This window comes from Chinchilla lanigera, unplaced genomic scaffold (genome assembly GCF_000276665.1).
Source record: "Chinchilla lanigera isolate Chin_1 unplaced genomic scaffold, ChiLan1.0 scaffold00012, whole genome shotgun sequence".
NCBI classification, from domain to species: Eukaryota; Metazoa; Chordata; class Mammalia; order Rodentia; family Chinchillidae; genus Chinchilla; species Chinchilla lanigera.
The window spans coordinates 16,339,995-16,356,538 of record NW_004955413.1 but is presented as its reverse complement, the minus strand read 5'-3'; the positions used below and the strand labels follow the sequence as shown (position 1 = coordinate 16,356,538).

General features: G+C 39.9%; 1 protein-coding gene across 1 annotated transcript in view; it reads right to left on the bottom strand.

The window, feature by feature from the left end:
- Pde3a (phosphodiesterase 3A, cGMP-inhibited) overlaps positions 1-15,712 on the bottom strand; it is a 301,905-nt gene extending 286,193 nt beyond the window's left edge. Inside the window, exon 1 of the mRNA XM_005379045.2 lies at positions 14,686-15,712. Coding sequence (XP_005379102.1) covers positions 14,686-15,621 — 936 coding nt within the window. The 5' untranslated portion in view covers positions 15,622-15,712. The remainder of the gene's footprint in view (positions 1-14,685) is intronic.
- Positions 15,713-16,544: the final 832 nt, after the last annotated feature.

The following is a 16,544-nucleotide window of genomic DNA, read 5'->3' as shown; positions in this document are numbered from 1 at the left end:
AGGGTGTGTGTGTGTGGAGGAATGTAACCACACCTGGATGAACTTTTGTCACAAGATAATGTCTGTCTCTTGGGTTCATTCAAATTCCAAAGGAAACAACCTCCAAGTTCTGTTTCCAAGGTCTATGAATTCCCCCTAATAATCACTTACTAGCCCTGGAAATTGTCTACATTCCTCCAGCTCCCTTTTACTTCTGGAAAAAGGGAGTATAAGCACCTGAACTTGGTAGGGTAGAGTGGGCAATCAATCGCACTCTGAGATTCTTTTCTGGGCACATTAATAAGCTTCTATGGCTTTCCCCAATAATTTGTGTTGTCGTCCCTGCAAACCTTGACTCCGACCCCTCCAGTGGGTGTCTCATCCCCCTCGAAGCAACAGTTGTGCAGAGACCTCCACAGTCTTCCTCACCTACCAACATCTCCTCCTGCACTACAGAAGTGAAACCCAAAGGATTTCCTTTGACCCAATTAAGAAAGGGACAACTATCCCAGGCAGGATTTTTATGGATTCTCACTACTGCCAATGCCAAGCCAAAATAACCACCTCTGACTAGAATGAAGGATCATTCAGTAAGTGGAAAACTCTAGATGAAAAATGGCCTGAGGATAGAGGCCTAGAATAGGGCCCTGCAGAAGCTGGTTAAAGGAAAAATGGGGCACCTGGAGGAATATCTTTTCTGTGATTAACAAAATCACTGCCTCCTACTGAGGGCGGGGCTGAGCCATTGCTACCTGCTGCTTTACACAGGTAGCAAGCAGGAAGTCCCTGCTATTGGAGAATAGTGGTACTATCAGCAAATAGAAAAACAAAAGGCTTAGCTGGGAAGTTTGTCATGAAAACAAACTACAAAAGAATTTTGCTTTTTCAAGACACACTATGGATTATAATGGCAGCTAGAGCACAAACCAAGTATCTGTAAGGTCTGGTTTTGTGGCACACTGCACAGCTGTCTCTCCACAGCACCATCAGCCGATTTTGTTAACATGTTCCAGGGCTCCACCAATATCCCTAAATACATCTCGATCCTCTTCCACTGTACTCCTTTCCTCTGAAGCAAATGAGGCCATCCTTGCCAGACTCCTCTTGTTCTGCTGTTACCTCACCTAATATCAGGGCTCATTTGCCAATGACTTTGGTTGCAACTTAAGTAACTCTGCAATAACACTGTAATTAACTTCCAGTAAATCTGCATATTTTAGATTTTTAAGAACTCCTGTCCAATGTTTCCATTAAAATAAGCTTAAAAGGCAGGCTATATTATCCCTATGATATCAGTAGGATCACTAACATTCAGATGGTTCAAGAAATCTGTACATTTTTCAAAGCTTTGGTCTGTTTCAGTCTAATTGTGTTTACTTGACATTTGTTTAACATTTTTTTCTTAAAAGAGCTATATGAAAGAAAACCTTGCTATTCCTCATTCCAAAGTACCTCATCTTGGGTACTTTGAAACTGATATTCAAAGTACCAAAAAAAAACTTCTGTAATTATAAATTATAGGTGTATACGCATGGGAGTACATAGGTACAGGTATGTATACACATTTGTTTTCCTACAATACTCAGCCTTCTTGTCTGAGTCAAGTACTTTTTAACGATCTGCTGAATCATATCGGAAAACATCAGAACTTCCTATAGAGTTTTAATAGACAAATGATCAGGGTCTTGTATTTCTCAACTGAGGCCCCTGGGGTGTTCCTTTACAAACTGCAGATTTCTACAACTGATTCCACACTTAAACAAATCAGAATAACTGAGGGTAGGTTCTAGGACTCAGAATTGTAATAAGTCTCCTAGATGATTTTCATTCACACTGAACTCTGGGATTACAGCATGCAACTCAATTTAGAAAATGCCAAATGATCTGTAATTTTAAGCAGGTAAAGTCAGGCAATCTCATCAGAGACTTTGCAAGCATTTAAAGGAAGTTGACTAATCTATTAATCAGAGACATTTGTTGTTATAACTCATCAACAACACCTTAACATGGCATGAGTTACATAAGGATGGTTATCAACACGGGAAAAGAATACAGACATCTTGAATTGCTTAGAATGTAGCAAATACTGAACATCAAGTAGAGCCCTCAGACAGTGGTGGTGAATCTATAGCAGGCGTGTCACAGCCAGCTGTTTGTTATTATTGAAAGCTCTAAGGTTCGTCATCCTTGCCCTAGGATCTTAATATGATACCCTTACTTGCTGACAGTTTTAATCAATTCTGGTCTCATAAGAGAGTCACCATACTATATTTATAATCAGAGTGATAAATGTCCCAGGGAACTAAAGAATGAGAATGCATTGGAAAGTAACAAATGTCAGGAAAGCTATGAACAGCACTAACCACTCTTACACAGACCACACCCTAAGTGCTCTACTCTAAGGACTAATCCTGAGCTAACACATAGCTGGGTTTTCTCCCCACTGTGCAAGGGACTCTCTGAGCGCCAACATTATATCCCCCTAAAGGCCACACAATAAATAATTACTCCTGATTTTCATCAAGTTTTTTTTTCTTCATATGCAAAATACTAGCAGTGGTGGTGTACAGTCATTTTTATGGGTTACCTTCACTGAATGCCATTCCATTTTGTAGATAACTTCCTTATCAGTGTTCTGTTGTACCTGTTCCCAGCCTCATTCTCACGCTTTTCGTTAGGACGAGTCAATGGCTTTACAACGTTCCACTGAGAAAGGTTTAAAGCACTAGCTGTCATTCTGTAAAAATGCTTAAGAAGAGTCAATCCATTCATTACTGGAATAAAGAGGAATGAAGGGAAGTGGACAAGCTGTGGCTACTACCTTACCAACTGTGCTGTAAATTAGATTCTGTTTATTTAGCAAAAACAATTCCCCCAGAGTAAAAACTGTCACTCTGCAAGATACTATAGTCAGCTCCTGCTCCCAAAAATGAAGATGTTAAGGGTTTGCTTCTAAACTTTTATAGAAATGGCTCATTAGATTTTTTAGATTTCTATTGCAGCTTTTTTTTTTACATTAGATTTTATTGGTACATTTTAGATATACATAACAATCACATTCTTCATAGAGAATTTGTACTTGTACAGGATATAACTTGATTCTTTCCCATTCCCCTACCCTCTCTGTTCAACCCCTCCTCCCCTCCCCATTTGCAGAGCTTTGGATTACATCTTTATTCTTTCTAATGGACTTCTAACTAACTTCTGAGTTTTGCAGGTATTTTTCAAATAGAAACCATTTTTATATTTTAAAAAATATATCCAAAGAACTGTCTCACAGCTGTCAGTCCTCTTTCTAGAAAATCTATGAACACATCTGACATGCAGTAAAAGTTGGAAACAAGTTTTTTCTAAACATTGCATCCCTAAGTTTATCAAAACTCATGATAAATGGCATAAATATACTCAAAGGAGATGTCCATGATTTCAGTGACAAATCAAAACAGGACAATATCCCCAGTAAGTATCAAAACAATGGTAACAAACACTCTTACTTGAATTAGATTTTCCCATTTTAATAATTCAAGCTCTGTTAAAAACTAGGTGTTCCAAGGAAAAATGATTGGATAAAGTAAAATCTGCCTTTCAAAACAGCCTCATAAACTGTTGTGTTTTTGGTTCATTTTGGCTGAAATTACTCTGCCAAACTTCTGGATCATTCAGCATAATTGAACTAGCACAGAGGCTGGATGATCCTTTAAATAAGCCAATTTTATAATGTCATCTCTAGAAGCAACTACCTCAAGATATATGTAGTAAGTGATCACAGCTAAATGATAAACTAAGGGTTGAAGTATGGCCTAGTGGTAGAGCACAAGCTTGCATAAGAGAGGTCTTGGGTTCAATCCTCAGCACCATTAAAAAATTAACTAATTTATTAAATGGATACAATAGAGATGGCATTTTCTTTACATTAGACATTCCAGGAAATACAGCTCTATTCTCCAAAAAGAATACAGACTATGAATATAAAAAGGTGAGTATTTAACACCTGTTCAATCTTGGTAATGGAAGAAAATAGTCATTTTATTTTTTCTTCATTACTTGGAGTTAGAAAAGATTTTAATTTTTTATTTTCTGCAACTTATACCCTAATTTCTTTCTTTTTAATTTAATTAAGTTTATGGGTACAATGTAGGCATACACAATGATCACATTACTTATCGGGAATTAGTACCTGTACATCATACATCTTGTTTTTTTGGTTTTTTTTTTTTTTTGGTTTTTCTCTGGTTTTTCTCCGGTACCGGGAACTGAACTCACGACCTTGTGCTTGCCAGGCAGGCACTTTGCCACTGAGCTAAATCCCCAGCCCCTACATCATACATCTTGATTCCTCTTCTTTTGTCCCATTCCCCTCCCCTCCCTTCCACCCCTGGTCCTCTCCTTATTCACAAAGCTTTGTTTCCATTTTCTTCTTCTTTTCACATTTTCTTTTCCCTCCCCTGCCCCCACAGTTCCCCTTTCCTTTTGAATAATTTCTTCCTATTTGACAATATCTATTATACATTTTGGTTCTTATTTATATTTTCAGCTGCTCACACTAGAGAGATACTGTGATATTTACATGTGTCTGACTTATTTCACTTAAAAGTATAGTTTCAAGGTGCATCCAGTTAGCTATAAATGGCTCAAATTTATCCTTCTTTTTGACTAAGTAGTACATATTTTTAAAAAACTCACATCTTTTTTTATCCATTAATCAGTTGATGGGTATTTGGGCTGTTTCCAAGATTTAAATATTACAACCATATACCCTAATTTCAAAGCTATTCCTAAAGTTTACACTATAACGACCTTGACAGTAGCTAGTGAGCAAAACGTAAGTAATCAGGACTGATGTTGAGCAGGGAATTTCTTAATAGTAAAGATATGCTTAGGGGCTGGGGATTTAGCTCAGCGGCAAAGCACCCGCCTGGCAAGCACAAGGTCATGAGTTTGATTCCCGGTACCAGAAAACAAATGAAAAAAAAGATATGCTTAAATCCAGCCCTTTATGTGACACTGCAAGAAAATATTTGAAAAAGTAACAAAAATGCAAAATCTATATTAAAAATGGAAGCTTGCCAACTTATCAATAGTCTGTTTTTCTTCTATCCAAGTTGCCTTAAATCAACTCAGTTACTACACAATTTCAGGCTACATGCACTGACTTGCTTTATAATGAAAACTGTGGTCTGAATTTGAAGTCTTCAATTCTAAGACTAGAAAAGCAAATTTTCCAGAAAGCATAGACTGTCACAGGTTCCCTCCTTCCCAGCTGTGGGAGACTTATGGTACTGAGGCAGAGGACCCTGAAATTCTGATTCTTTCACACCCCAAGAGGCATTTCTTCAATGAACCCATTAATTCATTTTGACCCTCTGAAACACACAGAGTAAAAATAAGAAAGTCATTTCCTTTCTCTTTGCGTTTGTGCAAGCTGAAAAATGCACTAAGGACGCCGATTCCACATAGCAATACGTCAGTTTGCCACCAAATACAACATTGCCCCCAAAATAATATTGCTGGGACTTCAAACTTCCATTATGTTTATTGAAGCAGATTGTACCTAGAGAGGAGGAAACACTACAGACACCACATAAATATTCAGTTACTCAAACGTATTTCAGAAGGCAGATAATTTTTACTAAAATCCCACTAACCCAAACTCACAAGCATCTTGCATAAGATTATTTCAATATTCACACAAGCTTCTGTAAGACTGAAAGGCATTCCCTACATTTTTCTATATACTCTGAGGGAGAAGAATTTATTAGGTTAAAAGGACATGAAACAAGATGGAGAGGGAGGGGGAAGGAGAGAAGAGAGGATTGAGAGAAAAACTCATAACAACCAATAAATGTAAACAATTTAAAAATTAGCCAGGGTAAATGACAAGTTACATTCAAATATGAACTCTTTCAAGTGATAGAAGTGTATTATAATGGCAAGATATTCTTTACAAATCTAAAATAAATTAGCTCCACTAAAGTAAACCTGAATCCACATTACTTTATTTTATCCAAGTGCACTTCTTTGTAGAGCATGTTTTTATTGCTTTCTGATCTTTACAGATTATTTTCTAAGTGATATGTGATTATCTATATATTTCACTACTTTTATTCTACACTGCCAAATAAACACTCTGCCTTGTTCCACAGGGAAACCACTATACACAAAGAAAATGCATTTTTAAAATGTTGACCTATATATCTATATAGAAGAACATGTCATGTGTACAAAGTGCCTTTCTTGTTAATTATTGATGTAACGTTGGAACTATTCCTAGAATTAACAAATTCTTTGAGTTTGAGGAAGTAACACAAGAAATAGGACAGTAAACATTTCCTGACTTTTTCTTTTGAGATCACAACCCAAAAAGTGAACTCAGAAAATGGCTCCAAAAGCCAGCTAATCTGGAGTCTTAGTTGAGAAATTCCACACCATAAAAAGCTGCAACCTTCTCTCTAAACAAAACGAAACCATGTTCATTCTGCACCCATGGAAGTGGTGTTTACACAAGCAAAGGTGAGGAGTCATCGGCCCTTTGCAGACACTCCTAATTTTCATCCATTAAAGTTACTAGCAGGTTTGTCACCTCAGTTTCCTAAGTTACAAAGATAACAACCTGTACTACAAACATAAGCACTTTCATTTCCAAAGAGACATTAGATAACCTAATTATAGACTAATCACCATGAACATGTGATGTGCTCACACTGGATCTGTAAGCCATCCCTGTTACATAAAAAACTATGAGAGAAGTCAGCACAGTCACACATGCCTGTAATCCCACTACTCTGGGAGGCTGAGGCAGGAGGATTACATGCTAAAGCCCAGCCTGTGCAATTTAGTGATTTGGCAAGGCCCTGTCTCAAAATAAAAACTGAAAAAGAGCTGGGAATGTAGCTCAGTGCAAAGGTCCTGTGTTCAATCCTCAGGACTGGGAGGAAAAAAAAAACCACTATGAGAGGCAGATTTATAATTAACTGGAAGCATGGGTACTATCAACGAGGTTAGCACAAGGATTCTTCATTAAGGACTCCTCTCAATTCCTCTTCCCGTTTAAATAATCATAGTTTTAAACATGTGAGATAACGTGAAATAAATAAAATGGCAAAAATCAACTCTCCGACTATTGGAGTACCCAAGTGAGGTATCAATATTACATTTAAAGTCTGAAAGGTTATTTATTGTTATCATTAATTCGACATAGCTTTTCCATTATAACTGAAGAGATGACATTAGTATTTAAGTACTCCAGCCCATTCCAAATGTACAGCTGGACCATCCAATATGGGAGTCAGAAGTGACATGTGTCTCCAGAACTGCTGAAACGGCAGACCAAACACGAGATATGCCTTAAGCATAAAACAAGTATCGGCTATGTAGATGGTACATAAAGCAAAGCGTAAATAACTCAACTTTTTATTTTTATCACATGTTGAGATGATATACATGGTGAAAGCATATTATGTTACAGCTGTTTCTTGTTACTTATGGAACGATTAGGAAATGTGAAAATAAATACTTATTTTATTCTGTTTTTACTGAACAGCACTTATCTACAATGTTTACAGGACTGTTTTCATCAAAGCCACTGGGTGACACTGTTTCTCCACTAAATTGATACAATCAGAGCACTATCCTGCCAGGGAGAAATCACAAAGACACACACATTCACACACAGTACGCACATCCATACCCCAACAGGCAAACTGTGCCCCTGAGAACGGCTCGTTTCAGAATGAAGGAACGTGAGTAACACGAGTGCCCTTAAGAATTTGTATTCTTTGTTAGACGCAGGCTCTAATTGGAAGCTAACCATCATCCACAGATTCCTTAATAGTACATGACAGTTGTCATAAAAATCAAACCTGCGCAAGTTGTTTAATTTGGGTCTTTTCTCAAATAGATTCCTATCCTCTAAATGGTAACAATCTTACTATTGCACCCTACTTACATTCTAATGGATTGCTAAGGAAACTGGGCAAAATATCTTAAGTACACACAAGTCATCAACTATGTGCGCTAACAAAGAAGCGTTTTGACTCATTTGGGGATCGTTTCTTTGCCTTGAATTTGAAATCCTGGACATCTTTAAATAGATACATTGAAAAATTGAAATGGAAAAATCAATATTTGAGCCGCCATTGGATGCTTCTGTGTAATGAGACAGAGTCTACCAAGTTGGGCTTCTCCTTGCAGTCCATGTTCACTACGGGACAAAGCTAAGAACAACACATTCCAGAGGCTATTTGGAACTGTTTGATTCACTGCAGGGGCTTGGAGAAGTTTTCTGTTATCTGTACATTTGATGCTCCACTTGATTTCTCAATCTCCTAATTCTGAAGGAGAATTTAGAACATGTAAAATCACAAATGACACCTACACCTAAAATTACCTGGCTGAACCCTTCCCTGTCTGTTCTACCACCAGCACCCTCAAGTCTAAGAGGGGCTGGACCAGAGCCATTTTGCCTCAGGCTGTCAGTACACGTATAGCTAACTCTCCCTCGGTGCCCTTCTCTCTAAAATCCAACTAGTTCTAGTCTACTAACTACAGCTTGTTAAATATTGTTGCTACGAGCTACTTCCAGTCTTAAACTACCTTATAGGTAGGAACACATTCAATGGACTCTCCACGGAAATTTACTATTTTTATCTTTACTTCAGAAGATACTACAAGTATACACTAAATTAATTACCATTACAAAGAAAACTCGGGGCTGGGGATTTAGCTCAGCGGCAAAAAGCGCCTGCCTGGCAAGCGCAAGGTCATGAGTTTGGTTCCAGGTACCGGAGAAAAACCAAAAAAAAAAAAAAAACAAAGAAAAACTCTTCACATCTTTAAACACAAAATTGCTCAAAATTTAAAGCAACACACATTTAACCAATCTTTGTTGAAGACCTCTGCAAAATCTGACACCATAAAAATGAACAAATTGTTTTGTATATAATTTCAGTGAAAAGATGAATGGGTCCTGGATCAAGGTTAAAAATCCGCTCTAAAATACTCTGTACATTCCTCTACCTTTTGTCTATGTATTCATTTAATATTTTACTGTGACTTCCTCTTTTTTTATGTGTTGATGCCTCATTTATCCTAACTAGGCTCTGAGCCCCAGAGGGACGGCTGTGGTGTCGTATCTGTGTATAATTTTCCTATGATATTTAGCACAAGGTCTAACACAGAAAAAAACAAGCTGGCTCCACATTTCACAGGTTGACTGATCAAAGGGCCTTTATGGATGACATGAGCTACAAGTAGCTGCTTCTTTAAAACAGTAAGATACTCACAATGAACATGTATAACCAGCTAATATTTTTTTGTTTCCCACCAGACCTTCCTCTGATATACAATTCAGGCACATCCTGCAGACTTTTTCTCCCTCAGTGATTACATCTGTACATTGAACTTATAAGAACAGCATGAATGTACATTCTCAGTGCAAAGTTAACTCCCCAGGGTAGCCTTATTCAAACAAAAAAAAAAAAAAACTAAAAAGCTCCCCATTAATGGATTCGATTTCTGTCTATAGAAAGGAATAATATTCCCCAGAAAATGAACAGAACACATCTTTCATACAAGATTAGGGAGTTTTGGGGACTTTTTGAGGTTCTTCAGAATTATGTGATAGAACTTCATTAAACACATATATGTAGAAGTTAAGCATAACTGAGTTTTCAATATGTATTTGAGGACTTTTTACAAGATACGATTATAAATATCACAGAGAAAAGAGGAAGGAGGAAGATTCCACGGATCAAGAGACATACAGGAACTAAGCAAGTGAGTCATCATCGACACATAAGGTTAGGTATCATTCTATAAAGCTAAAGAAACATTCCCTTGCCCAGTCCAAGGTAAGGCCTCGGCATTTCAAAATTCTCTTAGGATCGCATATGATACAGTAGCGGCACTGATCATATTTGTATATTCAAGAGGGTCCATTGCGCAGCAATATTTTCTTAAAAACACAATTCCCACTCTAATTCAAAAACTCATTGTTTTTACAGATTAACACGCACTCTCTAAGAAGTCAACTAGGTTCTATTGGGCTGTTACTGACACAAACCAGAGGAACTGCAAATCTTTTCTTTTTCATCTTAAAATATAATACATAGGCAGATTTATAACTTTGTGCTTCATAAGCATACTACCTCAACATAATAAATGAGAAACATATTCAAAACAGAAGTAAAATTAGATCTGGTAGGGTCTTTATTCAACTGGAGTCTTGAGGAGATTACCCTCAGAGCTGAATTTCCTAATGTAACAAATTCACACAAATGTCGCTACAGATATAATGAATGTCTTTTCATCCTGTGTCACTCAGCCCCCCACTCCCGCCTGCAACCCTTCCCCCTAGACTTTTCAAAATGTATTTCATACACAGACTCAGTGTTCTGGTTGTTTATTTAATTAACATGACAGCCCGGCATACACAGCATTTCTTTCAGCTCTACAGTTTTAACTTTTTACATTTCAAACTCAATACAGCAAGAATAAAATGACCGTTTTCACTCTTTCCAACCTCTGTAAATTTATATAGATTCACTGACTATTTCTGTCAGTTAAAGCAGTTTTTCAGTATGCCTTAAATATCTGTATTCGCAAAGTAAAATTACAATTTTTAAATCACAGGAAAACAAAACCTTCTTTTCCCTCACCTTTCCCAGGGGATAATAAAATCCTGTTTTCCTTTTTCAGTATTTTCAGAAGTTGACATTACTTAATTTTAATTCTGTCACCAAGTCAGAAATAATCAAGATTTCTCTTTGTATCATCACAAGTAATACTACTGAAATGGGACAGAACATACAATTTAGCTGTAAAGTTCATCATTATTTTGGGAATTTCTTCCATTTGAGAAATATATGTCATCTTAAAATAATGTAGGAATTTAAAGGGTAAACTATATGTGTGGAAGAAATATTTGTGTATTTTACCTTTTAAAATCAAGTTCAACAGTTTTATTAATAAGAAAGTCCACTATAGGCCTACGTTGCAGTCCTTCCATCAAAATCCAACTTATTTCTTCTATTTTTGTTTTGTTTTCCTTTTTGCTTTCTTCTCATATCAATGATGAAAAACTTGATTCTTCTTCAATAACCAACTCAAAATCAACTTACATTACGACTACTTTACATTCATATATATGTTAAGAATGTTTGAGGCCTTAGAGAAATAGTCATAGGAAACAATTTTGGTTTTTAACAACATAATATTGAGCATACATTTGTATATTTTTTGACTCATGTTGTATCTATCACAAAAGAACTATATCATTAAATGATTTAAATGCAGTGATGGAAAAAGTCATGCCTTGCATGTAGACTATAGGTAAAATCTTAAGTGCTTCTTAAAATGTACCTAAAATAAAATTCCATATGTTTCGGAATCTTTCAAAAATGAATGCATAAGATGGTCAAAGCAGTTAAAGAAGAATAAGTAACCAACTATACTCTTTTATGTAGAAAAAGACTAGACACCCCTCAGATACAATCTCCAAATGTTAGAAATTACATAACTGAAACTTTATGTGAGCAACATATTTATTAATGATGCATAATATGTAATAATTTATGAAAATCCACATAATTTGCAGAAGTACAGTGGCAATCTGAGTGAAATACAGCTGCTCTCAGATGTGAAAATCCACTTAGGAAAGGTGTATAAATCTTAGTAGACATTTACCTTCTTAACACTGCCAGCCTAAATAGTACATTTAGACACACTCATCCACAAAATCAGACTTCAGGGTACTGGGCCTGCAAGACTGAAAGAGATGCTATAAACTTCATTCTTTACTCAGAGTAATGATTTTTTCACTTGCAGTAACAGACACATCAAGGGCTTGATTAATTTTTGTGATCAAAGACTAGAACTATTTTCTCCTATCCTTCCTAGAGATCATCTTTAGCATCAGTGCTGCAAAACTCAACTGCACATGTCATAACCCATCTATAGACTTTATTTCTATAGATGTAAGTTTCTGACAGGAAGGTTGGGGGAAGAATACACATATCAGTCAGTGGGTTTGTCTTAAGAGAATTTTATCATATATTCTCTTTGCCCATTAGAACTAAGAGCCATGGAAGAGAATGAACCCAAAAGCAAGTAGCCACTGTCAGACATATGGAGAAAAAAATGCTGGAATTCTCTCACCTTTGAACTACACAATGAGCAACACTGAAAAAAATTCTCAGGAGGTCTCTGTGCTTTATACCTATACAGTACAGTTTAAAATTAATTTGTTTCCTATGAACATTGCCTTGAGTTGAGAAAAGATAACCTTTTAGAAAAGAACCAATCTGGTAGTATTCAGGAGAGTGTTATATGCTCGTTTTACAATTATTTCGATTCTTCATAAAGTATGTAAATGACAGTGGTACACTTTGCACCCTTAAGCAGAAGTTTGTTTCCTTATGATAAAACAGATAAGCCATTTACTATATAGCTCCTGAACTTTTCACATAGTTAGGTCAACGTATGAGATATTGCCCTATCTTATAAGGTACTATCCCATGTTAGTTCCCACCCACTCTCCACAATTAAGCTCAGCAAAACTTTAATGGGTCATACATAAAAACTAATCTTCAGTAGCACACACACACACACACACACACACACACACGTCTTCCTTAAAATGTCAAAGATTTAAATTTCTGCTAAACGTAATCTTGTTTTTCCATCTACCATAAGAGATAGTCTTTAGTTTTAGGACATTATTCATAAAGATAGCCTTAAAAAAAGGTAACCCCAAGAAAATGATTGAAATAGATTACACATGTGAATTCTTCAGCCGCATTAATCAGCAAAACATTTTTAAAAGGCGATGCTCAGTTATTTTCTTCTAAGTTTGCAGATTATTCTAATCAGTCATGTACTAATTTAAGGCAGAGGAAACCAATAAAAATCTGTGGGTTACTTAACACAGCTGGTTAGTCACCTAAATATCGTCTTATCTTAATCCACTCTTAACTCTCTCAAAGGTAAATATGAAATTTTAGAGTGTAATTTTAGAGGGTAACTGATATTAATTTGGAGTCAATTTTTTATGATTAAGTCCAGATTTTCTTAGAAATTAGGGTTCAATGTTTTCCTGGACCACAGCACATTTGAACATAGCTCAAGAGCTGTTCTAAACACATTTAAACCAGTGGTATTTTCGTTTAAAAGACATTGTCTCCCATAACCCTGGAAAGAAATTACACTGTGTTTCTATACTAATTAGCTTATGCTGAAGTAGATAACTTTGTTCTAATGATCTCTAAATTTCTACCACAACTACGTATCAGTCAGTGGCCTGACTTTTTCCTTTACTCTTAGGGTAAGCTTAAACTCAAGAAATTTGTTTTATCTAAACAAGAAGCTCAATAAGTCCATTTCTTTTAAAATAAACACAGAGATTATGATGCTGTCATCTATTCTGCTAAATAATGTCAAACAACCACAAACCTATGTAATCAACTCCATTTCAGTAACAAACTAGCCACCCACACCATATGGTGGTGACTGCTATTTCTTGGAAACACCTAAAAGATTTTCCACAAAATAACCTAAAAAGAAAAGGCTTTCTATACCTTAGAATATTCTTTCACACCCTACATTTGTCCTAATGGTGCCACAGAGAGGTATGAATTTAAATGGGGAAAGTGTAAATTTCCATTTGCTGAACATAACTAGGTTTCTGGCGTCCCTTCATCAAGTGTCATACCTTCAAGGACAGAACTAAAGAAGTATGTTTTTTCAGGTATGCCTTGTGTTTGAAATTGGCATTTGTTCTTTTATGTCATTTCCAGCAACTCTTCCATGGTCCCAAAACATTCACTGATATTAAGGAGACTCACCATCAAAACTGGCTAAACTTTTTATAGTTTTACTCATAATTCCAGAGTCCTCCACCTCCTCCTTTCTGAAAGCTATCACAGAGAAACACTCTCCTGCATGTTTCCTGTAAAACCTGAATCCACCATTTCAATTTTTAACTATCCACTTAATTTTGTAAGTGCCCAAGACAAATGTCATTTCTTTAGTGGACATAAAATAGCATGGTTTACTTTTTGAGCCATTCTGAAGTTCAGACACAGCCCTCAATTTGAAGTTTATGTGCAGAATACAAAACACTGCCATGTAATAGTGCCTGCTTCCCAATTATATTTAAAAAGCAATAGACACCGTCATTACTTCACATCTGCAAGTAAAACTTCCTGCAAAACCAGAACGTGTGCATCAGTGCCTCAGCTCCAAGCATGTCCTGCTTCAGCGCAGACTCTGTTCACTGTTGTCATAAACGTTTGCCTGCTACTTTATAAGAAAGAAATTGCATTAAAAATAAAAAGAAAGAAATAGGACATCTGTATTTTTTAAAACGCCCATTGCTTAAAAGCCAAGCCTAATTCTACCGTCTCTGCTAAGGCGGGAAGCCTGAGAGTACTTTAAAGGGCAGGGAAGCCACACACCAGGTGTAACAGATCTGAGAAAAGTTGGCCCAGAGGAGGAAGCCCGGGCAAATGCCTTTGAGTTGTGTTCCTTCTTCGCGTGTCTGTCCTTCAGGTTACAAAATACTCGGTGAGAGACACAGAGATTAAAAACGCCAGCTTCTCACCAAGTCTAAAGTTCTACCACGTTTCCTAGAGGATCTTCCGGGAGTTGTCAACACTTCGCGCCGCTTCCCAAGTTCCCCGAACCGCCCCGAAACCGAGGCGCCGCGCTTACCTGCTCCCGGGGGATGCAGGGCAGGGAGGTCCTGCGGTGGGACTTGCCGCCGCAGCCCGACATCTCGACGGACACCACGGAGCTGGACCGCCGCCGCCTCTTGAACCCCGGGATCTCTTCCTTGGTCCCAGCAATCCGCTGGGACCCCAGAGGCTCCCTCGGAGCCGCCGCCGGAGACTGCGGCAAGATCTGCTCCGCGTACCTGGCCAGGAGGATCCCCAGCACGCCGGCCAAGTACGCCAGGTAAGGTCTCCAGGCGACCTGGAACCTCTCCAAGGAAATCAGGGCCACGGTCCGGACCGCGCTAGTCAAGGCGAGCATGAGGACGCCCAGCCTCAGCCTCAGCCTCAGCACCAGCCATGTCGCGGCGGCCAGGCAGCTGAGCACCACCCCCGCGGCGGGCAGCGACAGCAGGCGGTCCTCCCCGACGCCCAGCCCGATCTGGACGAGCGCTTCCCCCCCGCAGCAGGCGGCCAGCAGCGCGACGGCCAGAGGCAGGCGCACCCCGGCGCGCCGGAGGTACAAGCCCATCCAGAAGAAGGCACCCAGGAGACTGAGGAGCAGCGCCCAGGGCTGCAGCCAGGGGCTGAGCCGCGCGCCGCCCCCGGGCGCGCCTCCCCGAACGCCGGGGAAGACGCCCCCTTCTGCTCCCGGGACCGCTTCCTCCTCCTCCTCCTCCTCCTCCTTCTCCTCCTCCTGCGCCGCCGCCTCTTCCCGACTCGGCCCCAGCTCTCCTCCGCTCTCCGCACGGACCAGCCGCACCAGCACTGCCAGCAGAAAGGACAGCGAGCCCGCGCACAGCGCCGAGGAAAGTTTCTGCGAGCGCCGGAGCGGCTGCAGCACCAGGGCTCCCCGCGACCAAGTGGGGTGTGCACGACTCACCCCGCCTCGGTCCAGCTCGTCCCGATCTCGGGCGGCCTTGGCCGGCACTGCCATGGTGCGACCTCCACGCCGGGGTCCCCCTGGGGGGGCGCCCCGAGCCAGGAGCTCACGCTTGCTGTTCCCACCGCCCCCCCTCAATCCCTTCTTCTCCCCAGGCCCAATGTCCACTGAAAAGTTTCTGCTTTCGAGTAACTCCGGGAGCAATGCTAGATGCTCCAAAGAGACTTCAAGTGATAAGCTGGCATAACCAGGCTTGGACTTGTCTCTCTTGGAAGGGCTTTGAGGATCCGCTGCTCCGCCTCCGCCCCCAACCCCGACTTCTATCCTCGGGCTCTCTTCCTACTTCAGGATTTTAAATGCTGCCCGCTGCACGCGCGCCGGGGGCCTCGGACGCTGCGGGAGCTGGGGGCGTGGGGCGCGTTGGAGGCCATTGCGCGCGCCAGGCCCGCGGCAGATGGAGGCTCCCGTCTCTTCCTGCAGCTCTTTCTCTATCACTCTTTCTTTCTCCGCGGCAGATCCTCCCGGGAACAGCCCCAGGACGCGAATCGCCATTCCCCGGGGCAGCAAGGGAAGCCTCCGCGGAGTCCGTCCGTCCAGTTCATGGCACAGGGTGGTCAAAGCGGAAAGGGGCTGAGAAATGAGAAGTTCGTGTGTCTGGTCTGAGAGGAGCGGCTGCGGCTGGAAAAAGGAGGGAGAGAGAGCGAGCGAGCTGGGAAGGAAGGAAGGGCGAGAGGAAAGGGAGGGTGAGAAGGGAAAATGAGGTTTGCACACAGGCGCGCTCGCGCGTACACACACCGGCCCCACACTCTTCCTTTGGGTGCAAGGTTGCTGGTGATTTGCAGTTTTGCAAAAGAGAAACGAGTAAAGATGACTGCTTCAAACTGTGTAAACCAAGCAACTGGAGTGGTGGACAATTCCTCTTTCTTTAAGACAACTCCCTAGGAAAGCTCTCGGAGCTGAGCTCCCGCCCCTCCCCC